At 35.9% G+C, this 26092-nt stretch overlaps 1 protein-coding gene across 1 annotated transcript in view; it reads left to right on the forward strand.

Annotated features, from left to right (window-relative positions):
- Positions 1-26092, forward strand: part of CNTLN (centlein) — a 201251-nt gene that overhangs the window by 12118 nt on the left and 163041 nt on the right. The window contains exons 2-3 of the mRNA XM_067316035.1: positions 6585-6673; positions 20586-20670. Coding sequence (XP_067172136.1) covers positions 6585-6673; positions 20586-20670 — 174 coding nt within the window. The remainder of the gene's footprint in view (positions 1-6584; positions 6674-20585; positions 20671-26092) is intronic.

Here is a 26092-nt window from a genome sequence, read left to right on the forward strand (position 1 = left end):
ATACTCAAACTCTAATGAATGTACAGCTCCTATAAGGGGGGAAAAATTGCTTATGTTTTTGTCATTGTCAGAGCTGCAGTAAAAGCCTTTTCTATAGGAATTTAGTATCATTACTTTATCAAGCAGAATTAGCTGTCTTCTAATGTAGTGTAACTGAAAACTTTCGATACTGAGGTGACTTTTCAGTTTACAGCAGACAAATAGCTGTATGCAGTTTTGATATAATTTTACATGCTCTTGATATGAAATACCTAGAGCAGTATTTATGCTTGCTTCTCCTTCCCAAGAGGAGAGGAAATTGATTGAACTGAAATGAGAATATTAGTCTTTCTGTGGTATTCTGTGTTTTGTGACTTAAGCTAATGTTTAATACATTTATGACTTCAGTTGTAAGCAAATGCCTATGCTGTGACTGCTTATGCCATATAGACTTTGCCATTAGTTCATTTCATGTTTGTCACTGGTTCTGAGCTTGTTACTAGTAAAAATCAATGAGAAGAATCCAGTTTGCTTTCTTGAAAGCAGGATCAAGGCGTTCCTTTCTGTGTATCTCTCAATATGATGATGAGGTACAATTATTTTCATTCCAGACTGAAGGAAAATTCCTCTTTTCAGGGGATACCAGAAGCACTCTGTCTTTGTTTTATATCTCTTGAGTTCCAAAATATAAACTTGGTCATAAGGGGAGCATCATCTTCATCTGATATAGAATATGTTGTGGATAATTTTGGTCTTAATGAGTAATTTTCAGTAACTTTCAAATGACATCTATATTCTGCCTTTTATATGCAAGTTCTCAGCTGCTCAAGGTAAACTCTCACTGACCTCTTGAGCCACTAACATACACTTGAGTATGCTGAATGTTCCTTGGGTACACTGAAGATTGGAATACCCCAGGCCTTGACAGCTGTAGTGGTTTTTCTGTGCCAACTTCAGAGAAGCTATGCAGTCCTGTTTCAGAAAAAATTGTTTGGCTCCCGAGACCATTCAGGGAACAGCCTTACCAAGTCCATTAATTGTGCCAAAAGTTTAGAAAGACTATTTAAAATTCTTTTTGTCTTAAAACTGTATTAATTGTTGGCTGATAATAATACTTCCATTATACCAAATGCATAAATAATTATACATTTTCATGAAACAATTTTAGCTATTAAAATGTTGGGCATGTTAAACAAGTCACACTTAATGGTAACTTTTCTCACTCATTTACTAGTGTTTTACTTAAATTGTCATAATGAGAAATTTTGTACCTCTATTTATCTTGGTATTAACTTTCTTTTCATGTAGTAAAGATCAAGTAGATTTTTACCACAGACTGTCTTATTTTGTTACAGGGAACATGTAGATGATGATGCTGTTAGGTAATTTTTATCCTTACTCTTTTGAGTTTTAGAGTAGGCAGAAGGTTGTCTTGTCTTGTGTGTGTTTACAAAAATACAAATATGTGGTGACAGATATTTGTTGATTTAGATTAGAATATTTGGTTTATTTAAGGCATTGCTGTATAGTTCTGTGGATGACATTCATAGTTAGTAGTCGTAATTTCAAATACCAATTCCTGCCATGCAAAATAAACAGCATTTGTTGAAGTGGTGTTGTTTCTCAGTTCCTGTAATTCATGCGTTTCTAATTTATTCTCAGATCACTCGGAAGGGATTTCTGTTTTCATTTTTTAAAGGGGACACTACTTAGCGTTTTCTATTTAGCTATTTCTTTCCAGTGCATTTTGTGCACCATATTCACATCTAACATTCCTCACTACAAGCTTTTTTATATTTGTTTGTTTGGGCTTTTTTAAGCTAGGGTGGCTTCTTTGTCCCTACTTCATCTACTATTCTTTCAGCACAGGCAGAAATGTTGCAGAACTTATTATTTATGTAAGATTCAGCAATTTCAGTGACAAGAGTAAAACTTGATTACGTGGATGACTTCCCTGGACAACTCAGAAGGTGGTCTTATAGGTGCTTTGAGAGTAATCTGTATTGCTTCTTTAATAAAGAAAATCACATTCATCCCTGCATATCTGTGTTTTCAGTGAGAAGAACAACAGAACATTCATCTCCTTGAAACTCTATACTTTGCATATTATCCCGGGTTCAGTTTTTGGGAGGTTTGGCAAAGTTTTGGCAAGAATAACATTGCCAGAAACTCAATACTTATTGGATACTCATCAGAAATCACAGGAAGGTTGAGAGCATTTCTTTGCTGGAAACAGGAAACATTTTCCTCTAAGCTGGCAAGAAGACATGGAGAAACTAGCTCACTGTTCTATATGTATGTACTTTGTACATATTACTTTGTTCCTTAGGAACAATTCAGTATATGTTATCATAGTTTCCCCTTTCCCCCTTGTCCCTTCCCCCATGCCCTTCTTTCACCTCCAGCATAAGACACAGGGCAGTCTCCACTGCTTGGAGTGGGTCTCATGATATTTGATATATTTCTTGGAGTCATGCAGAAGCTTAAGTATCTCAGCTCTTTATTAACAACCCCCTCCAACCCCCCCCCCAAAAAAAAAATACACCACAGAATACCCAAAAGCTATTTGTAGGTTCTGATATGCAGGACAGTAAAGGAAAAGCTAAGTATGCTCATACATAAATCCAAATCTTTAAACAAATAAAATTAAACTGAACAAAGCTCATGAACTCATAAATCAGCATCAGAAATTTTGATCGTTTGACTCAAGATTTTTCAGCATTTGTAAATAGAATACTGTACCATTGGCTGTTTACTTGTTAGATTTGGACTTCTCTGTACTTTAGTTACTTCATAATCCTTACTACTTATTTGCTAGTGTTTTTTTTAAATAGTTCAGTGCAAAAATACACAGTGAATTATGTTTTAAAGGTGTAAAAATTGTTCAAGGGCTTTTATCAATTTAGCTCCACTCTCCATATTGTTTATTATCTGAGAGATTTGAATTAAAAAATATTTTGAAGTTATAATTGGATCCCTTAATTATGGTTCAAAGATTTCTTAAATTTATACTTAAAGTGATGCTATTTAGAGTTTAAGACCTGCTGACTTTCTTAGATTCCGCCTAAATAATTTGAAAGAAATCACATTCCCATTGTTGTTACTTAGTGTGGTTTTAATTTGGCCTCATTTTTTTTTCTTTGCTTGCTTCCTGCAGTAAATATGAGATGTTTTTATATGTTAAAAAAATACTTAATCCTTCTTCTGTACATATCATAAGGCTTTTTGGAAGCCTGCAAGAGATTTTGAAAAAGATCTGTACTTTTTATTCTGTTTCTACCTGAAAAGAATCATTAGCTCATGCAGGATTCAGTCTTCATAGACTGACTTTTCAAATGGCGCGATAAGGCCTTTTTAAGGGATGTGCACCTGCCTATATTTCTGGAGTTCTGAGCTCACATGAAAAATATGTACATTTTTTTCTAATTCTTCAGACTAGACAGCTAGAAATCTGGGAGGTTAAGTGGTTTAAGGTGATAGCACTCAGTAAGGAATTGGCCTTTTTTTTTCTTTTGTTGGTTGCATTCCCACTTTTCTAGCCAGAATTCAGTAACTTAATTAACATGATGCTTACTGTTTGTCTTTTAACTTCAGTTCTAGCTGAAAGGACTTACTTCTAACTGAATGAAAATTTGGGTGTTGATTTGAAGTCACTTCAGTTCTTACGTTTGTGTGGCTTATTTTTGGAGTTATCTTTCTACAAAAAAATGAATGCTATCCTGGACCATAACGCACCATAATTCCATTAGTTCATCTTGCATATCTTTTGTCTTGCATGTGTCTGGGTCACTTTGGGTTTGGAAATCAGTCATTGCATTGCTAACCCGATTTGGGTAGAGACAGGTGAGGTCTCTTTTAAAAGTTTTTAAAAGTAGCTTGTGCCCCATCTCTTTCTATATGAAGTTCTTGTTATATATTTGTTTTTGTAATGTTAGTTTGAAATACCAGAAACAATGTTTATATGTCAAAATTTTTAAAGTTGTGTATGTCCAACAAAGAGTAGGATGAAATTTCTCTGGTTTGATAGAAAACAAACAGATTCTGGTGTTTGGTTTTATGCTTGAGTCCAGTTTGCATAAACTGATAGTAGACTTGGATTATAAGATCTTCGTGGCCAGAGTCTTTATTTTATTTACTTTTTTTATTAACACTATGAGAAACTCAGTCTGACTGGTTAGAGGTGTGCAGTCTCATAATAGTTGAGTGAATTTTTTTTGGTTGTACAGAGAAATGTTGTTAGGGCATCAAGTTTCCATGAAGATTTCTTTCCCACTTGATTGAAGAGGTTGATGGAATTTAAAGGTATGACTAAACTTAAAACTAGAAATGGCAATTTTTAAAAGAGAAAGTCATTCTTAAAAACGTAAAAGTGAAGATACCCTTCCTTTCTCACTTGCTGAGCATTTTCTCTTATGTTTTCTTGTAAGTCCATCATTGCCTCAATCTTCTATACAATTTTAAGATACAAAAGACCTTGATTTCTAATATTGAAGGGATATATCAGAACTTTTCCAAAAGTCTTGCAGGCTTCCCTCATAAATCATGGAGAGAAAAAAGTTAAAACCATCTTTCCTGTTTCTTACTTCACCATTTTTGAAGTTCTTTAAATCTGTAATTCAAATGCAGTATTTTTATTTGGCTGTTGTGCTATTGATCTGGATTAAATAAATTAGTCCAGGGAATGAAAAGGTTACTATTATCATGTCTTCAATAGAGTTTTGGGTGCAAAGACTTTAGTCTTGATAGTTCCATAGCAGCAACCGCCTTTATAACTATTTGTAACTTTTTTTTTTTCTGAAGATAAATGAAGATATACTTAAATTTGTTGATGTTGTGTAACTCTTGAAAAATTTCCTCTACCTTTAGAGAGATTTTGTAAGGAGGAAGCCCTGTGCTAAATGGTCTTGTATTTCATGTCAAAGATAGTAGTTGTCTTGTTCTGAAGAAAACAGAAACTTTAAGGTGGACTGGTTGGCATGGGCAGGAACTAATACTGCTTTTAACATTCAAATTGCTTCCTAGAAGGCAAAACTGATCAGGCAAAAATGGAAAGAAGGGATAGCAAAAATAGAAAATGCAGCTTCCACTCCTGAGGCTGGCTCTAATTTGATGATCTTGTGGCTAAGTTGTTGTATTGACTCTTGTGAGATTTGTCAAACTTGCAGTTCTGTAGGCTGCTTTGTGTCTTTAATGGCCATTGCTTTTAGCAGCTTCTAGTCATGGACTCATGGTACTGTGTCAAAAGAAACAATCTTTTCTTATTTATAAAAGATGAGAAGCTGGGAAAGGAGAAATTAAGTGGGAAATGTATGACCACACTGAACAGTAGAGGTGAAGATAGTAACTCATGTCTTCTGTTTCGTATGATACTGAGGTTTGACATAAAGAGGAGATACTGTGTTGTCTATCTAACCAACTTTAATGAAGTTCCAGTTAATGAAGAGCTAATGATATCTGTGATATCTTAGTAAATTGTGAGTTTCCAGGAGTTTGGGAGAAAAAGGAGGCTGGGCAATTGATAGCCATAATGTGATTTTTCTTTTAGATCATATATTGCCCTGGTACAGCCTGTACTATAACATATATTGTCCTGTTATATTTCATATTAAGATTAAAAAACTAGTAACAGGTACAGTAGTCTGCTCTCTCATGATTTTTTACTTGTTATCATATTGGCAGCTAGGTCTAGTTATCTTTGGTTTATTAATTTCTATTCTGATATTACACTGTGTTTAGCAGATTTGATCCTAGTGCAGTCCATAGATTATGTCCATGTGCTTTGTTATTATTTGGTCTTCATCTTTTGCTGATTTTTATACTAACATATTTGTGTAATATATAGATTCTGTTTTTTATTTGTAATATAACATCATCTATATTAGGGCCTCCAGTAATATAACTGTTGGTTTAAAAATACTCTAGTGCAAAATATTTACTTCTGTATAGTAGAAAATCTGGAGAAGCCTTTAGTTTATATATAAACTTTCACAAACTTTCTTGTGTGTATTTTTAAAGACCATTGTTTTCTTGCTCTCATTTAAGAATCTTTTCAGAAGCTTTCATATGACATAGGTTAGCTGGGCATATGTACTGGAAGACTGATTTGCTGTCTACTTTAAAGTAAAATTGAAAAGCTGCATATGGTAAAGATTCAAGTATTTAAATTTTCTCTATTTTTCTTTAATTTTGAAGAACTTTTTTTTTTTTCCTAGTGGGGAGAAAACCAGTGCCCAAACTTAATTTTGAAGCATGTATTTCCAATTCACTGTTCATTAATAGAAATTGTACCATGCTGCTAGAAGTACCAACAGTTGGAACAGCAAAAGGCAGCCTTGTGTATGATGTTGACTGCTGGTGCCTTATGTCATGTTGCATATCCTTAATGTTGGTTGTTGGTCTCTGTCTTCCATCTAAAATTCTGTGTGGTTAAAACTTTTCTCTATCAAGAGAACTGTTTTTCATGTTTTTAATTACAAGCAAGTGAGTAATCTGCTGGGGTTCTCACTAAAATTGAGGGTTTTTTTGCTCCCCCCCCCAATTGTCTTGTGAACATGCACACTATAGCATACATATAATGTATTTTTGTCTTTGTTCCCATTTTTAAGGCTGATAAAGAATTTGTATGGTCTTTGTGGAAACGTCTTCAAGTGTCAAATCCAGATATTACACAAGCTGTCAGCTTGATTGTGGAAAGGTGAGTAATTTTTAATTTAGAAAAGTTCATTTTTTTTTAAAATAATGTTACAAAAGTTCCATTGTTAAATTTTGTCAAGAGCAGCTAGGTGTAAGCTTGGTATGTTGTAACTGCTGTAAGTCTCCTTTTTTGGTGTAAGTTGAAATATGCTTTAAAATCTGTTTTCACTGAGGTTGTTGTGCTGGCATTGAATTCTGTTCTTTGAACAAATTATTAGCATACTGCATATTCTGATTCTTATACTGAAAAAGCAAAAAGCAAAAGGAGGTAAATGAAATATTCTGGTTTCACACACAGAATCACAGAATCGCTGAGGTTGGAAGGGACCTCTGGAGATCATCCAGTCCAACCCCCCTGCTCAAGCAGGGTCACCTAGAGCACGTTGCACAGGATTGCATCCAAGCAGGTTTTGAATATCTCTGGAGAAGGAGACTCCACCACCTCTCTGGACAACCTGTCCCAGTGCTCTGTCACCCTCACAGTGTAAAAGTTTTTCCTCATGTTCAGATGGAATTGTCTGTGTTTCAGTTTGTGCCGGTTGCCTTGTGTCCTGTCGCTCAGCACCACTGAAAAGAGTCTGGCTCCATCCTCTTGACAGCCTCCCCTCAGATACTTGTACACGTTAAGATCCCCTTTCAGTCTTCTCTTCTCCAGGCTAAACAGGCCCAGCTCTCTGTCTTTCCTCATAAGAGAGATGCTCCAGTCCCCTAATCATCTTTGTAGCCCTTCGCTGGACTTGCTCCAGTAGTGCCACATCCCTCTTGTACTGGGGAGCCCAGAACTGGACACAGTACTCCAGATGTGGCCTCAGCAGGGCTGAGTAGAGGGGGAGGATCACCTCCCTCGACCTGCTGGCAACACTCTTCCTGATGCACCCCGGCATACCATTGGCCTTCTTGGCCACAAGGGCACATTGCTGCCTCATGCTTAACTTGGTGTCCACCAGCACTCCCAGGTCCTTCTCCGCAGAGCTGCTTTCCAGCAGGTCAGCCCCCAACCTGTACTGGTGCCTGGGGTTATTTCTCCCCAGGTGCAGGACCCTGCACTTGTCCTTGTTGAACTTCATGAGGTTCCTCTCCGCCCACCTCTCCAGCCTGCTGAGGTCTCTCTGAATGGCAGCACAGCCCTCTGGTGTACCCGCCACTCCTCCCAGTTTTGTATCGTCAGCAAACTTGCTGAGGGTGCGCTCTGTCCCTTCATCCAGGTCACTGATGAAGAAGTTGAACAAGACTGGACCCAGGACTGACCCCTGGGGGACACCGCTAGCTACAGGCCTCCAACTAGACTCTGCACCGCTGATCACAACCTTTTGAGCTCTGCCATTCAGCCAGTTCTCAATCCGCCTCACTGTCCACTCATCTAAACCACACTTCCTGAGCTTGTCTATGAGGATGCTATGGGAGACAGTGTCAAAAGCCTTGCTGAAGTCAAGGGAGACAACATCCACTGCTCTCCCCTCATCTACCCAGCCAGTCATTCCATCAGAGAAGGCTATAAGATTGGTTAGGCATGATTTCCCCTTGCTGAAGCCATGCTGACTACTCCTGATCACCTTCTTGTCCTTTGTGTGCTTGGAGATGGCCTCCAGGATGAGCTGCTCCATCACCTTTCCAGGGATGGAGGTGAGGCTGACTGGCCTGTAGTTCCCTGGGTCCTCCTTCTTGCCCTTTTTGAAGACTGGGGTGACATTGGCTTTCTTCCAGTCCTCAGGCACCTCTCCTGTTCTCCATGACCTTTCAAAGATGATGGAGAGTGGCTTCGCAATAACATCCGCCAGCTTCCTCATCACTCGTGGGTGCATCTCATCAGGGCCCATGCATTTGTGGGTGTCAGGTTTGCTTAAATAATTTCTAACCCAATCCCCCTCGACAAAGGGAAAGTCTTCCTTTCTCCAGACTTTCTCTCTTGCCTCCAGGATCTGGGGTTCCTGAGGGCTGGCCTGAGCGGTAAAGACTGAAGCAAAGAAGGCATTCAGTAACTCTGCCTTCTCTGCATCCTTTGTCACCAGGGCACCCACCGCATTCAGCAAAGGCCCCACATCTTCCCTAGTCTTTCTCTTGCTACTGATGTGTTTGAAGAAGCCCTTCTTCTTGTCCTTGACATCTCTAGCCAGATTTAATTCCAAATGGGCCTTAGCCTTTTCATTGCATCCCTGCATACTCTGACAACATTCCTATATTCCTCCCAAGTGGCCTGTCCCCTTTTCCACTTTCTGTATACTTCCTTCTTCTGGTTGAGTTTTGCCAGGAGCCCCTTACTCATCCATGCAGGTCTCCTGCCTCCTTTGCTTGACTTCCTACTCATAGGGATACACCGCTCTTGAGCCTTGAGGAAGTGATGTTTGAATATTAACCAGCTCTCTTGAACGCCCCTTCCTTCTAGGGCCCTAACCCATGGGATTCCTCCAAGTAGGTCCCTGAAGAGGCCAAAGTTTGCTCTCCTGAAGTCCAGGGTTGCGATCCTACTTGGTGCCCTGCCTCCTCCTCGCAGGATCCTGAACTCCACCATCTCATGGTCGCTGCAGCCAAGGCAGCCCCCGACCTTCACATCTTCCACCAGTCCTTCTTTGTTTGTTAGTACGAGGTCCAGCAGCACACCTCTCCTTGTTGGCTCCTCCACCACCTGCGTCAAGAAGTTGTCACCAATGCTCTGCAGGAACCTCCAGGACTGTTTGTGCCTAGCTGTGTTGTCTTTCCAGCAGATATCGGGGTGGTTGAAGTCCCCCATGAGAACCAGGGCCTGGGATCATGAGGCTACTTCCAGCTGTCTGTAGAAGGCCTCATCGACTTCCTCATCCTGATCAGGTGGCCTGTAGTAAACACCCACAACAGTGTCACCCATGCTAGCCTGCCCTTTAATCCTTACCCTAAGCTCTTTCATAAAAAGTCAGATAAGTTATGTTTTTCAGTTGTGTATATTTACTCTAAAAAAAGTCAAAGCCTCAGAGTTCCTAAGATAAAAGCTGACTATGCAGTTTAAATTATATTCTTCAGAGAATATTAATGATAACTTCCTCATGGCACTTATCCATTAGCATCTGATTACCATAAATATTAATTAATCATCACAGTATGTCATTGATAGTTTTTGAATGTTAATATTTACATATAACTTTTTTTGGCCAAAGGTAGGGGAAAACATGAATGAGTTGATAATGTAGCTGTCATAGGAGTTAATCACTTGATTATATCTCTTAGGTTACCCTGTTTTTTTTTTTTTTCTTCTTTAAAGAAAAATGTAGGTTTTGCTTTTGAAAACTGCTTTAAATAGCTTGCCAAGATTAGTTGCAAAGCTTGTCACAGAAGCGGGGGGGGTTCTAGTTCTTTTGGGTTTCCATTTACTGCTTTAATTTCAAAAGGCATTTTTTCACATCTTTCCTTTGCTGACTTGATTAGTTAACATTCTTCACCTTTTGAAGATAGAGCGTCAGTTCTTTAGCTTGGAGTGCATTTGCTATAGTATTGTCCCATCTTCTGTCAATCTTCTGCATTGCATAAAGCAATGAAAATCTTGTCAAAAAAATAGAATGTGGTTATGTAATTAAGGCTTATATTCTAAAGTATTTATATCCAGTGGAAGAAATAGATACTGCAAGCATGCAAAACTCGTGCTAAAACAGTAGTTACCTGAGAATTCAGGTGCAGTCACCAGTGACGGTATCAAATAACTTCTGACTCTGTAGTAAGACATTCACCTACAAAGGGAGAAGTAGTTTGGCTCTTTGGAGAGTGTTTGTGTACTACTTTGACATTGCTTGCATGTTATGGTTTGGGAACATGTTTTTTTTGTTTGTTTTTTTTTAAAGTGGGGAATCTAGGATAGCGTGCTTCACTTATGTTGAAACAGACTTGTTTCATGATGAAATTTTTTTATGTTTTCATGAGGACAGTGGTGGTCATACCAGTTTTACATCTCCGAACATCAAAAATATTTAAATAAATATAGGGGTGTGTGTGTGTGTATACATATATATTTTTCTATATTTATATAAAATTTAAATATATATACACAAATATATTTAAAACCTGCTTTACCTTAACCTCGTTCATACAGATAGCTGAACAGTATGGAAAATTTTAACTCATTGACATATAGTTTAATAAATTAAAAACAGTACTGTAATGGGAAGTGTACAGGCTTATCAGTATTTTTTACTGGTATTGCATATAAAAATCATCAGGATCTTAAGACAAAGTCATGCATAGAGATGTTAGAAAGCCCATTTAAAACAAATTTTATATATAATAAATGATCTTGGGCTTATATGATCTTGGACTCCTGTATGCCTGTATAAGATACAGTATATCTTCATTATTTGTTATTCCTAGTCATAATATTTATGCTTGGTTGTTTTCCTTGGCTTTAAGGTAGGTTGTACTTAATTTAGAACAGAAATTGTTATTGTGTATGCATTATCCTGATAGTTGCAGTGAACTTCTGTGTTTAAATGGGGCTTTTAGATGCCACCTTCTTGTGCACAAGAATGATAGTGAGCTGAATTTTTTTTTCTAATGTGATAGGAAATATTTATGATATTCTTTTAATGTAGTGTTCTACCTACTTTATCTGGTTAGAAAGATTGTCTATTCCATATCAAGTTAAAGATTAACATAATTTGTGTGTTTGTATGGCCTTTATATAGACAGGGTGGTGATTGGTACTCTTGCGGAAAAGCATGACAACAAATTTATATTCAGGTGCTTGTCCGGTTTTTTTGTGTACTCCCTTCTTCCTTTAGAAGAACACTGATGCTTTAGAACAGCTTGGGTGAACTCAAAGCTGTACATCTGTATCATACCTTTTTCAGAGTTATGGAATTGAGAAAGAACAGATTGCTTCCATAGCATCTCTTTAGGTGCTGTCATTACCCCCAAGAATCCTGGAATAGGTTTGAATAAAACCCATTTAGTATAAATGAATTTTATTAATCACAACTTTGGGTTTGCTTTGATTTTGACAGATGGAGTAATAGTGTATTATTAGTATATTAGCCTAATGTTAGTGTATAAGTAGAGGGAATTTTCTCTTTAATTGATGTAGCTTCATTTCTTTTGCTTGAGAAGGGTCTAACTGCCTCTTTGGAAATAATTTCTAGCCCAAATTTATCTGTGAATGTTCTTTTCTGCACCTTCGAGTTACAGTGCTATCTTAACTTTTCTGGCTATAGTTTTCTGTTATCTTTTGCTAAGCTGTTCATTCCTTCAGCTTTCTACACTTGCTCATTTTAGAAAATTTTTTGTCCTGTTCCTTGCCTTATAGCACAAGACAAAATCTTGGTACCAGCACAGAATTGGTATACCTCAGTTCAGGTACGTTAATTAGATTACCTGAGAATCCACTATCTTGGCGTTGCTGCTGGCCAGAAAATTGTAGAACTAGTAATTTCCTGGGTTTGTTGATCTACCAAAAACATGCAGACTTGAATAATGACGTGAGATGACTGAGAAACATTAATAAGAAAAATGATTCCTGAAATGGGTCACTTGGCAGGTAGTATCTGTGATGCTCACAACAAGTGTTTCTACATCCTACATAGTTGTCCGAGACAAGAGCTGCAAATTGAAAATTTACACTTAAAAAAATCTGAAAAAATAACTTAAGTCTCCTGAGAGACTTCCCCCCCCCCCCCTTCTCATCTATATTGGTGACTGTTGACCCAATCCTACCCAAGCTGATAAGGTTTTGCATCTTGCCTCAGCTTGCTAGGGAACTTTAAAATGGAGGCAAATAGGATGAAATGGATGTAAACCTTCTGTTGTTTCTCTTTGTAACTGTGTGACATGGATAGCACAAATTTTTGCACGGTGTAATTTTATGATGTGTTCTTGCCATTGTAAAATCCATAACCAACTAACTTTCAGTGCTCACCAAGTTATCTGTCTTTATTATAGTTTATCTGAGATCATAGGACAGCTACTTACTGGAACATAACAGAATTAATAACAGGATACAGGAAGACCTATTCTTTATCATATAGATGATGAGCCTATCTGTGTTATCCAGCATATACTGGGAGAAATTGAAAGTGAAGTACTATCCATACAGTTAGGTAACTTATATTTTTGGCATTAGACACTTATTTATAGTACCCTTTTTTCCCCCAAGTATTACAGAAAAATGTAAAAGGTATAATTTGGGGTGGGATGGTGGTGTGAAGTTAACAGTAGGTTTCCGTTACTTGTCTGCTATTCTGAAATGCTTTCATGGTCCCAAAATAGAAGTTCACCTGCCCTAAAATTGTAAAAATTTAACTGTGCCTTTTTATGGCTGTGCTGTTAATTCCAATAATACACCAATGATATTTTATTTTTCAGCAGTCTTTGCAGTTCTTGCTGGTAACTGTATTCCCATTTTAATATTCAGATATAAACAAAAAATTATCTTTACTGTGCAAATGAGAAATGCCTTTGGGATATGTAAAAGCCTCCAGGTATTTTCAAACAAGCCACTGTAAAAGTATATCTCCTGTTAGTATACTTTCAAGCTACTTTAAATACTATTGATCTCAGTATTATGTAAAGAGCATGCTATTTCTAGTTCACTGAAGCCTTTTGAAACACTCATTTTTTTTTGATGATGAATTAAAAAAGGGGCTTTCTAGCACCTTTTATAGGTAAATTCATGTAAAAACTCAAATAGATTTTGGGTTCAGATTAGATTATCAAAGATATTGAAACCTTTATGTAAACTTTGAGAGCCCTCCCTAAGACTTTTCTAATACATGAGGTGTTGAAAGGATCAACTGATTCTGACTTATCCTTTAGGGCTTCTAGCTGACTCACTTTCTAGTGAAAGGGAGATGCAGTTGAATCCAGTAGTGATCAAACTGCGGCAGTGGTAAAACACTTAGTAGATGGGAATTGTGTTATTCTAGATGATACCCTTGCAAACACATACACATGGCAGGCTTAAAACATATATGTTTTTCATGCCTAAAATCCAATTATGTTGTTGTTTTGTAAGACTTAAATTCACTCTAGTTTGAAGCAATAAGACTCTGAATGCTAGTGCCAGCATTAATACAGATTCTGTTCTTATTCCTGGGGAGTTATTTCTCTCTGAGGATGTATAAATGGAAGAAAACTAGGCTGAAGAGCAAGTGATCAGAAATAACCGAAGAATTATTGAAATGGTAATCACAGAAACTTACTGTGCTGCAGTTTGCCGCATCCTTGTAATTGTATTGTGCATAGTAGATTGTCAAACAAATGTTAAACATCAGGTTGTCATAGGTTCCTCACTGAGTGAAGATAAGCAGATGTACAAAAAATGACATACTTCCTATGCAAAAGGATTAGTGAATGCTCTGTAGGTATAAGCAATATAGATTGCTGATGTTAATTGAAAAATGAAGAACTGCAACTTGCATCTTTTGAAGGGATGATAAATAGCTTGCAGCAGCTTTTTTATAGCACTTATCATTTTACTCTTGTCCAAATTAGCAGGAAGCAGAATGACAAGGGAACTAAGAAGTAGACAAGAGTTAACACATTTCAAAGGTCTGTTACTATTTTGTCACTCTGAATTTAAAATAAAGTGGACTCCCTAGTTGTTATCACTCAATAAAGTGGACAGAGTAACAGAGCATAAGGGTATAACCTTTCTATCTAAGGTCAAATAATTGTGATTGTCTACAGTTGATGAAAGTTTAATATCCTGTTTCATTAAAAATTCTCAGAACATTGAACATAAGTCAACATTCCATGGAGAAGAAAGTATTATGCAGCTTGCATGTGTGCATATCTGCATATCGGAGCACAAAATATTGACATGATAATTGCAGTCAAGCCTGATTGAACAGTGGCCTCTGGGAATTCAGCTGGTGTTGTACCAACTGGATGGCTGCTCAGGACACAGTTTGAAATGCAAGGTGCAAGTTAGCACTTTATTCAGCACAGGCAGGCATCATTTAAAAATCCTTGGGGGAAACCCTGGTGATGTGCAGATGTTAAAACAGTCTGTTCTGAAGTGCTGATATTTTGAACACTGTAAGAGGCTTGTGTATTTTAGATGAAAGATGTTTGCAAAATTATTAAGGAAAAATGTCACTTAATTTTCTGTACAACTTAGTGTAAAGATATGTATAGCATTGTATGTATATTGCTTAAAAATAAGAGACCTTAATAAATCATCTAGTGAATGAAATCAATCAACTTAAAAATGCAAGAAAAATTAGCTTTCTATAATGGTGCTTTTCAGTTCTGATATATGTAGTAGAACAGAGAGCAAATATAGCTCTACAAAAAAAATAAATTGATATCTAAGGAAATAAGAATTTTATGATTTCTCTGTACTTAGTCTTAAATCTTTTTAAAAAAAATCAAATAGGCTTATGCAATTTTGCTATAGAAAATTACTTCTGTCTTAAACGGTGATATTTATTTAAATGCCTTTTTTTTTTTTGCCCCATCTGTCTAAATCTTTTAAAAGCACTATTTGTAATTATTAAAAGTTAAAAAGGGGGGAACTGGTAATTAATTACATGTGTCAATTGAAAAATGCATTGTGACACAAATTTTTTTTCACTTCTAGAATCTGAGGTGAAATTAAACTGCATTACTAAGTGAAATTTTTTTCACTTCAGGTTTTCATCTCCCTTTCTTAATAGGTACACAGAAACATGGTAAAGTTTCCAGCTGAAAGAGAAAGGCTTAAGCTCTTTTTCTGTTAACCATGGACTGTGTAAGCACAGAGATGTCTGCGCACAGTCAACTATGATATTAGTGCCATATTTACAGTAATGAGTGTCTTCTATGAAACTTCACTCTGTATGTGGGTGATTCATTTTCTATTTAGTAACAAGAGTGAATGTATGCACTTGTATCAAGTCTGTCTGCAAAACAGTTGGAAAATTGAAGAACAGGAGAGCTAATAACCAAGTTAAATGCTGCACCATATAAACTGATATTGTGTAACCTTTCCAATTCTATAGCCACTTTGAGTAAAAAAAAAAAAAAAAAAAAAAAGAACCCCCCCCCCTCAAAAATAGCAATTTTTCTAGAAGCAGTTTAGTTATATACTGTTAAAATATAACTTTTTTTTTTAAACCACACAGTTCAAAGTTTGCAGGGTAACCTTAACTTTCTTAGGTATTTAAGGCCAAATTTGTAAATCCTCAGTTAATATTTAAAAAAAAAAAAAAGCTCCTATTGGTAAAACAATGAGGTGTTCAATGAAACCTGTGAACAGCAAGTTGAAGCTTTCATTAGTTAAAATTATTTTCATTTAATTGATGTAAAAATGGAATAATTATATACAGCTCTAAATTATTTTTCTTGACAAATCGTTAATTGCTTGACTGATATAAATTAAGACCTGTGGTAGGATACAAAATGCCTCCTTCCTAGACTGCTTTTGCTGAAGATTTTAGGAATCTCAGTATTTTAAACTTCACCAAACATTTGGTTTTGAAAATCTTAAGGTTTTAATGATGATTATTCTATTTTCACACTTCATTCATAGTTAAATGTTTCCTCATAGTCTAATATTTCATTTTTGACAAGCCATTAAAAATGGGCCAAACCTCAGAAAATATTATCCTGTCTTGGTGCATGATACATAGCTTAGATAATAACACAGGAAAAATGTTAGTTAAGATTATTTTCTCCATTTCTTTGTTTTTATGGAAAGCAGAATCTAGATAATCAGTATGGCTAAATACAGCTGTGTTAAACATTTAAAATAGGTAGTACCTATGGGAAAACTGATTGGAGCTTAAAACTTGTACAAATTGACAGCCTCTCTTCACTCCATTTTTCATCCTAAAGAAGTCTGCAAATATTCTTAGCTCACATCATTATTGCTCATCAGTGGTTCTAATTAGCTAAACAGGAGTTTGTCTCAGTCATTGATCATCATCAGCTTCTTGACAGTGCCTGAATTTTTTTTCCGTATTCCAGTGTACTTTTTAAAATATATTGTAAATATATAACAGCTGAATTAATAAAATCAGTAAAAGATTTTTCTGCATACTTGCTACCCTCCTAAAAAGCAGGGGCGGGGAGTTACTGCCATTCATATCAAATCTCATTTCAAGGCACAACAGCAGATCAAGTAAGCTTCAGTCATAGTACCTAGAGGGTCTGTGGGGAGCTGTCTTGTAATGAGTATTGGAAGTTATCCTATGCCACCAGGAGGAGCTGCTGATAAAGTTCCATATGAGGTTTTAATTTATGCTTTAGGCTTCTGACAACATCCGTTGCGTGTTTACATTCTGATAATTAGGGTTTTCTTTTTCTTCAGATAAGTGTGATAACTTGTGAAGCTATTTTTGGTGGCATTACCACAGTTTTCCATTTGTTATGATGGATGTAGATCTCTATTTACAAACTCTGTTCCTTGGCAGTTTGTTCAAAGGAGAATTTGACCAAGCATCTGATGCATAGAGAAAATACTGTAGTTATAGTTTGAACCATTGGATTGTGTGTGCATGTATGTTTACAGAGGCACCTCTTCTGCTTCAGTTGTTAATAAAAGTCTCTCCCTCTGTTTGGCTCCCTCCACATTCTTCAAACCTCTTTAGTGCAGCCTGTCCTAAAGTTACAGGCCTTCATAAATACTCGAATACCAGTAAAACACTGGATTTGACAGTGCATACTCCTTTTCAGATCTCCGGAGCAGCTTGTTCTTTTGGTTTATTCTTGGTCTTTTGCTGGTTTATTCACTTGCTTCCAATTCCCTCTTTAAAGTAAAAAAAAAAAAAAAAAAAAAAAAAAAAAAAAAAAAAAAAAAGGCAGCTGTGGAGTTCTGAGGCTTGCTTTGGGAAACCTACCTGACCCATCAGGTTTTCAGATCAATTAATCTATTAGAGAACAAGTTTAATAAATTTTCAAGTGATGATTGCATGGCTGAGTTAAGAGACTAGTTAATTATCCAGTATTTGTATTTAATTGGACTTAGTGTTGAAAAAAGCTGACTTTCTGAGAGGAGATGGTTGTTAGAGGAGTGGGGAACACAACAGCAGAGAGATTGTGGATGGTAGATATAAAATGATTGGTAAGAGCAAAGGTTTGCTTTTAAGGGGGAATAGGAAATAGAGTTGAAATAAAATGCTGAGGAAAGCGCAGCACTGCTGGAGGAAAGTATAGGTGGGGCATTTCAGTCAGCACTTAAGCCAGGATACTTTTGAGGGTGGAATACAATGTTATTTAGTGGTTCATGGTACTTACCATGCATTTTGTGCTGTAACCTCTATGTCTACATATTAATGTATTTTGTAGTAGAGACCTGCTTTGCTTTTTGTCTTTTGAAGCTTTTAAAATTTTGGATCTAGCAAAGCAGTTATGCATGTGTCTAATGTTAAATTCATAAGTTGTCTAGTTGTAATTAAGAGCTGAGAAAACTTGGAGTGCCATAATACTTAGAAAGAAATCTGTATAGTCTTTGATGGATTGCTTGATAGATTATGGTGTAGTATGGTCCTAGAAGAGAGATACCTCCTTCCCAAAATGTCTGGGTTTTGTGTGCTGCAACTATTATCTTTGAGAATGGGTAATTGTTGATAGTCATTATGGACCACAGAGCAAAGAAATTAAGTATGAAGAAGTGTTGGGATTTTTAAACTGGAACATTTTGTTGGACATTAAGTTGCAGGACAATGGATGATACCTATCATCTACAGTATACCTGTTACAGGAACACAGACATAATGCTGTGATAAGCACTTATAAAATTAATAAGTTCACAGAAAATATTTTTCATACTAACTACTAATTTTCAAAGTTGTCTGATATCTTTTTGGTAAAATAGTTTATATTTTTACAAAATTTCTTATATGAAAACCATTTTTAAAACCTGACTGAAAGCATGAATCTTGTAAACTAGTTTATGCATTACTAGAATTTATTTTTTCAGTGTGGGTCAATTTCATTGATTGTGTCATGTATTATGAAACCTGTTTGTTCTGTTTTCTTTCTTCCACTCCCTATTTTGTCATTATGTTTTTCTTCAAAGGACGTCACAGTGTAACCTTTCAAAATACATACGGTAACTTCATGTCTGCATGGATCTTCGTAATTACAGTCTACTTTTTTCAGTTTTGGTAGGCATTAAGAATAAACTGCGGAACGACTGACTGTACTATGTATTTCACTGCTCATGTCATCTTAAGGCATCGTGGAAACTCCTTGCTGTTTCTGATTGCAGGCAATCAAATGCTTTGAGGCCAGGATCCGATGTGCATTTTTCTGTTAAGCTTTCTGTCTTTGTTCAAATGTTAAGCACCTTTCAGAGTTTTTGATAAACAACACAGAAGGAAAAGATGAAGGATCTTCTGGAATACTTGTTGAATATTTATAGTTTCACTTTTCTCTGTACTGTACAACTCTTAAAAACAAACAAAAAAAACTGCTTCCATAAAGAAAATCATTCATGTCCATCCAACTGTTTTTTTTTTTTCTCTTACCTAAAAGTAATTTAAATATATATCTTTTCATTTAGGCTTTTCCCAGACTACATAATTTTCCTAGTAATACTATGATACATTAGTGCTGTTATGGTTGTATTGCTTGCTGTTATGAGATCTTGTCACTGGTGTTTCTCAAATGCTTGCTATTTTTGTTTTAAATTCCACATCATTTTTATTTAAATCTTTATTTATTCAATATCAGAGCTTGTATTTTAGCACTTTATTGAAAAAACATGTTATGAGGGTATTAGGAGCAGAAGAGATTAGCCTTTAAAATCTCTACTCGTAACACTACAATATGCAGTAATGCACAGTAATGGAGAAACAGAATTACCCCATTCTGTTACCCTTATTGGTCCCTATTACAAAATACTTTGTTGCTTCTGCAAATCAAGCCTTTTGCAAACAACTAAATATTCTTGTACTTATCTACTCTTGATAAGATTCACAGCTTGGCTGCAGCACTCTTTCATTTCCTTCCACCTTGGACATATTTCCATTTTGCTGGAGTATAAGGTGTGTGAATATGTTTCCATAGCTTCTAGGGCCAGCTTATGTCCAGCCGTGATCAAAGTTCAGCAGTAATGTTATAGCAAGGATAATCTGAAAGTATGTTTCTGCTTCTCTGTCAGCTATGGTGTTGGGAATGCCTTAACTATTTGGCCAGTCCTTGGGAGGAGAATAGTATGTTTCTCAGACCTTCAATGAGAGTTAAATATGATAGGAAATCTGTCTTGTGCTAAAGAATCTGTATAGCCTTACTATCTTCATATTGCTTTTCTGCCTAGAAGAGAAGCTATTAAAGGTATCAGCATTTAAAGATCAGTTTAGAAAAAGGGCAGTGATGAGATGAGGTAGGATAGGTGTTCTGTAAAGTGCTAACAACTCATCAGCTGGTTCTTTTTTTCTATAAAGTATTGTGAATATGATTATAGCCTTGTGTTTATTAACCAAATAGCAGGGACTGTGGCCATCTCCATTACCCAAACGTCCTAGCCCTCTTCCCCGCCCCTGCCCCTGCTTTCCCCCCCACCCCCCAATTGTAGATTCTGTCTATGTGCAGGATATCATTGAACTAAAATATTCTTCCGTGGTGTTCAAAAGTATTATTTCAGACAGAGAAAGGCCATGCAGTTGACTAAGACTCACAGACTCAAACAGCTTAGTGTCTCTCTGTTGCCATAAGGGAAAAAACCATTTTGTTCAGTCTGTAGACAAGTACACTTTCTGCATTTAGGGAGAAAGACAGATAATTTTAGGTGTTTAAAAATTATATTTTAAGGCCTCTTTCTTCTGTTTCTTTTAGAATAAAGTTGTCTTAGCTGTTTACAGATGTAATTTGCTGTCACTTGCCATATGCTCCCTGATTAATTCTGCAAGGCCTGTCAGCTTCAGATAATTTAATTTTCTGTGCTTTAAAATGACATTCATTATCAGGACATGAAAAATTCAAATGATTAGCTGCAAATTATGACTAATAAAGTGTCTATTTTTTTTTGTTTCCAGAGAAAAGCAGAAAGCTGAAGTCAAGGACAGAAAGGTATTAGAAATTTTGCAAGTCAAAGACAGCAAAATAGAAACCCTAGAAAAGGTTTGTATCATATTTAAATTGAGCAGTTAAGAAAACTTTTATCAAAGGCATTAGATTTGTTTCTTAAAGTGTGAAAATAGTTTGTTGTGTCTTACGGGGAAAGTCACAGGTCACTCGGAGATAGTAACTTTCTGATAAAGAATTAGTTAAGCTTGGAGGAGCTGTTCAAACAGTTGGCATTTCACTGAAAAAGTTTCTATGCATTTAGATGAAACTTTATGAAAAGTTTCAATTTATGCGTTGCTTGCCTGATTTACTGACCCAAACTTGGTGATTTTCAGCTCAGTGTTCAAAGCTCTCTCTCTCTCTCTCTCTCTCTTTTTCTTTTTCTTTGAGTGTAGATTGTAATTTAGGAAAGTTCTGATTAAGTTTAGGTTAGTAATATGCCTGTCTTGTGGACAGATTTGCCATCCTGGCAAATACAGTAAGCCGAGATAAGACATTTCCAGAATAGGTGAGGACTAAACATATAGTCACCTAAAAGAGGTATAACTATATTTTTTAGTGTTACTAATGTATAACATTATGTAAGTTAACTGTTAGCATAAACTATAAAACAATACTGACAAATCTGAAAAATCATATATTAAAAAAGTTGTATGTCATCTGTGTTCTTTATTGAACTGTTTACTCAAAATTGAATACTTTGCATCAGTAAAAAATGAAGTGAAAAAACACATATTGAACAAGCCATTGGTGAACTGATGGAACATAAGGTAAATTTCTGAAAATCAAAATAATTCTTTAAAAAGTAGTCAATGCTTTTGAACTCTTCATAGGACTTGAAATATTATGCTGATGAAATCCAACACTAACAAGTACTAAATATACTGGGAGAGAGCAATAGCCATTTCACCTTTCTTTTCTCCATAAACCTCAAATGACTGCCTTCTCAAAATTATGGCATGAGCAGAATGTCCTTTTCAATATTATTAAGGATGTTAATGTGAAGAAGTCCTAGCAGGACCAAGTGTGATGGGAGTGGGAGAGAAGGAGAGAGAGTGCTAGTGATGACAAGGATGATACCAAAAACACAGGCAGAGGTCCAGTATGCTTTCCAGTGTCAAAATCCTGCAGTTCATGGGGACAAAAGGCTGACTGGTAAGTAGAGGTTATTTCCTCACAGTTGCGACTGCCTTTACTACAGTCTTTCCTGGAGAGAGGTCAGTATTGTAACCAATGGTGTAATCTCAGGTAAACTAGGTTTTCCTACTTCTGATTTGTTCAAAATAAATCCACACACTTGCTGCCTGACTGGAAACACCACTGAAATGAGATTATTCACCTATTTCATTTTGCATTAAATCAGGGGTTGGAGTTTCTTTATGTTGCTGTCTCCTCAGGGCTGTAAGTATGATTCATAATGCATCTGGTGCTTATATGTACATATTTTTTATTAAACAGTTATGCATGATTATTCCTCCATTTCTAAGCTGTTTGCTGTTCTTAGCTGAAAAAGAAGATCAAGAAGCTTGTAAGACTTTTTATTCAGTAATGTACATAATAAGAAGGGCTACTTGCTGTGACAACTTTTGGACCTCTCCATGAGTTTGCTGTATGTCATTCTGGTCAATTGTAGAAGCTAAAATTGAAATGGATTAGAAATCACAAACTGATAAGTAATGAGGCAGTTACCATCTGGAAAAGGAGAGGGGCTAAAAATGTAACAAACTAAGGAAGAGAGGGCTTGGGCCAGCACTGGAAGAGGTTACTGATGAGGGGGCAGAAGCCACCCTTTCAGTGATAGTGACAGCTTAAATGCATGAGTAATGCAGTCTTTCACACAGGTTTCTGAAGAGTAGGTCTTTGACTCCTGAGAGTTTGGCAAAGGGCACCATGCAGTACCAAAAGCCGGTGCTCTATATGAAGGCAATAGGTGCTGTCATTCTGCCCTTCTTGCTTCATCCATTTTCCAGGATGCCAGGGGATGGAAACAATAGGGGGATCAACTGAATTCCTGAAGTATTCTTAGTGGTTTAGACCCAGCAAGTAATCAAAGACTGGATTTGGCTTAGAGAACAATGTACTAAGGGAGGAAACTGTGAGTGTTCTCATTTTCTTTATCTTTCTGGATTTGTTCTTTCTTCATCTAAAGAGAAGAGATATTATTTGAGTAATTAACATGCAAATGTGCTGCTTATGAAGGTGTCGGTTGTGATGCTAGTGGCAGTGGAAGTTCTTTTCTGTAATGTACAGACAGCAACAGTTCAAGCCTCCGTATTGCAATCTACCAATCTATTATCTCTATGAAGATTAGATTATCCAGACTTTATCTCTGTTTCTCCCTTCCCCTCAAATCATCACACAAGGATATCAGTTGCAACAGTAACTTCTGTGATGGGTATATATTTACTAGTAACTTTTCAGCAGCCACTGAGCAGCTGATTGTACAACTCCATGCTGACTAAGTAATGAGTAAGGGAGATGACTAAGGGAAAAAGGCAAATAAATGACATCTATCATAGTTTGACATGTATGTAAGTTGGTATTGCTGCCAGAAGCAGCAACAAAACCCTAAAAGGAAAACAGGAGATAATGCTTCTTCTCCCGTATTTTGCTTAAACATTGTCCTGTCATAGTAAAGACCCTCTTAAAATGATTGTAGATAAGAAAACATTCCTCCCATTGTGAGAAGCATATAAATAGAGAAATAATCATATTTAATACTGAAAGCCAAATTAACTTTATTTGTGCTAAGATACTTCAACTGGTTGAAGATTTTCCTCTTTTTTAAGGATATAATTGAAAATTGACTAAATAGTTAATTTAGAAACTTTATAGCTGAAAAGTAATAAGGTCTTTAATCGCTTTTGTCTAACTTACATAGGAAAAAAATTATTTATAAATATTCATGAGAACAGGATTTGTGGTTTTAAAGATAAAAATTTAAATCATAGCTTTTGCAAGAATTATGATGTCTAACTTTGGAACAGAGTAAATACTAAAGTGGACTTAAGTTCAATGTATCATTTCAGTCTATTGCGCATCTTTGCTAAATCTCCCTGATATAATTTTGATAAATGTAAAAGATTGTTTTTTTTCCCTTTTTCATGGGTTTACTGAATATCTACATATTGTGGTGAATGTTTTAAATACATAATAATATGAAATATTTCAGAATGTACCATTTTAAAGTTCAAATAAAGACAGTATTTGTTGTTTTAAGGATTGGGTGTTTTTATTGTGAGTTAAATTAGTGTATTAAATTTCTTTGGTTCTGGCATTAAAAAACTTTTTCAAATTTGTCTTTATTTTGAAGTATGTGGCTGCTAAGACTGTAGGCTTACTAGTGAATATTAGACAAGAAGAAAAGTTTTCCTTTTCATGTAGAATTTCTAGAAAGTGTTCTTGCAAGTAGCATTACAGTAGCAAAGGAATTCCAGAGTCCTGTAGCTCTAATGTAAACTGGTTATAAAATCTTCATTTTGAGTTTTTGGTACGATGACAGAGCAATATATTGTAGCAATCTGTGTTGAAACTCAAGCTTAAAGCAATTTCCTAATGAAAACTGATGCAGTAGGAATACCGAATGGAATATAAAAATGAGTATTTATTAAAGTATTTATAAATTGGTAGTGTTTTCATCTATCTTCTTTCTGTTTCAATGTTTGTAATGGGTTGGTTGGTAACTTTTGGTCTTGACTGCCAGAGCTGTACTTCAGTTGGCATATATGTATTTATTCCTAATTCTGTGAGGTAAAAATCCAAATCCTTTGAGGTCAGTGGCTAAACTGCTATACAGGGTCTTACTGCCTACATTTTGTCTAACATTATCATTAAATCACTGGTCCAAAACTCTTCTCTCAGTAGAGATGTATCCTTGCCATAAATACACACTATCTGTCTTTTTCAAGGAAAAGAACATATAACTATTGCCTTTAAGTGGACTTCCCTCTGCTCTCTCCCTTTTCTATAATTTTAACTATTTTTCTTCTGAAGGCTGACTGTTGCAGATATCTTTCTCCATTTTCCTTTCTCTTTGAAAACATTTCCCACTTGGTGTATTTAATTTGTATGTGTCTCAAGTCATTGGTGTTGTCTTCCATGATTTTTTTTTTCTTTTTTAATAAAAAGCTCAGTTTAACTGAATTTTTGGAAGAATACATTAAAATTTGGGACACAACAGAGTATTCAGACTACTACTTTCAAAGAGCAATAGGAGAATAGTAATTCAGTCTTCTGCATTGCATGCAATAGATAAATTATATTCATCTGTTTTCCTTAGAAGGCAGAAAAACTAAAGATGACTAAATGTAACATTCAATGTTTTCTTTCTTTTATAACATTTTAATTAATTAGCTTTCAATTTTGATATGGAAGAACTAAAGCTAATCTTTTTGTCCTAGACCTTGTAATGTTTCAAAACCTTATCAACTGATTATACTCCAGAGGGGTTAAAATAGTACTAGCTTGCCTCATTATCTGCACTTGAAAATCTCCAGCTTGCTGTGCAAGTCTATATTAAAGCCCCTTTAATGGGTCCAATTGAAAGAAGCATAATTCTACCTTCAAGCATTAATTAACATTAATAAATTTCATTCATAACTTTTGTACCTTCACCTGACTGTATTTTTTTTTGTAATAAAATGTTATTAAATTAAGACAAATGTATACACACATTATTGCCATCTTAACATTTATTTCAAGTAGCATATAACCTTGATTATTCTAGTGTAATGAGGGACATGAGAATAATTTTGGTAATAGGGAGTTCGGATGAATGCGTCAGTAGTGATGAGATTATGCAGAGTTTATAAACTCTTTATGAAAAAGTTTCTCCAGTGAATGAGATTTATAAATGTTGCAGGTGAACAATATCTAAGGGTACTAACACATTTTTTCATTAAGAAGAGCTTTTTACTGAAGGTGTACCTCAAAAAAGGGATACAACCTTTGTTGTTGGAACCTGCATCTTTTATGTAGCCCTTTACATTGCTGAGTAAATCTTTGTGCCTTGTTGCCTGCCATCTTCTGGTTAGCTTTTCCTTGAACTAAAGCAAAGCAGTCTCCTTTAGGATAAGGACTGAGTGAGGAAGACAGGAGGGAAAAAAATATTTATAATTCTAGTGGTTGAATGTTGTGGATTCTGATTTATTGATACAAGGCTACCTGAGTTAGGTATTATGATGACTATGGCTAATACCTGTGGGCTTGTTTGTCTAAAGAAATTAATAAGCAGTAAATTAGGGTGTATCTTTATAGCTCATTAGTACATTTGTGTGAACTCCCCATAGGGATGCTTTGTCTGCAAGTTGAAAATGCCTTTCTGTGAGATAGCTTACTCCATTTTGAGGGAGTATGCTGCTTACGACTTCCTTATTATGCTTGCACTTAGTGTGCAAAAGAGCAGCTATTGTGGGTGTTGGTACAGGTGTCCTCTAAATCCACATTTGATTTTTTTCATTAATTTGTCTGTATGGCC

Source organism: Apteryx mantelli, chromosome Z (assembly GCF_036417845.1).
Source record: "Apteryx mantelli isolate bAptMan1 chromosome Z, bAptMan1.hap1, whole genome shotgun sequence".
NCBI lineage: Eukaryota > Metazoa > Chordata > Aves > Apterygiformes > Apterygidae > Apteryx > Apteryx mantelli.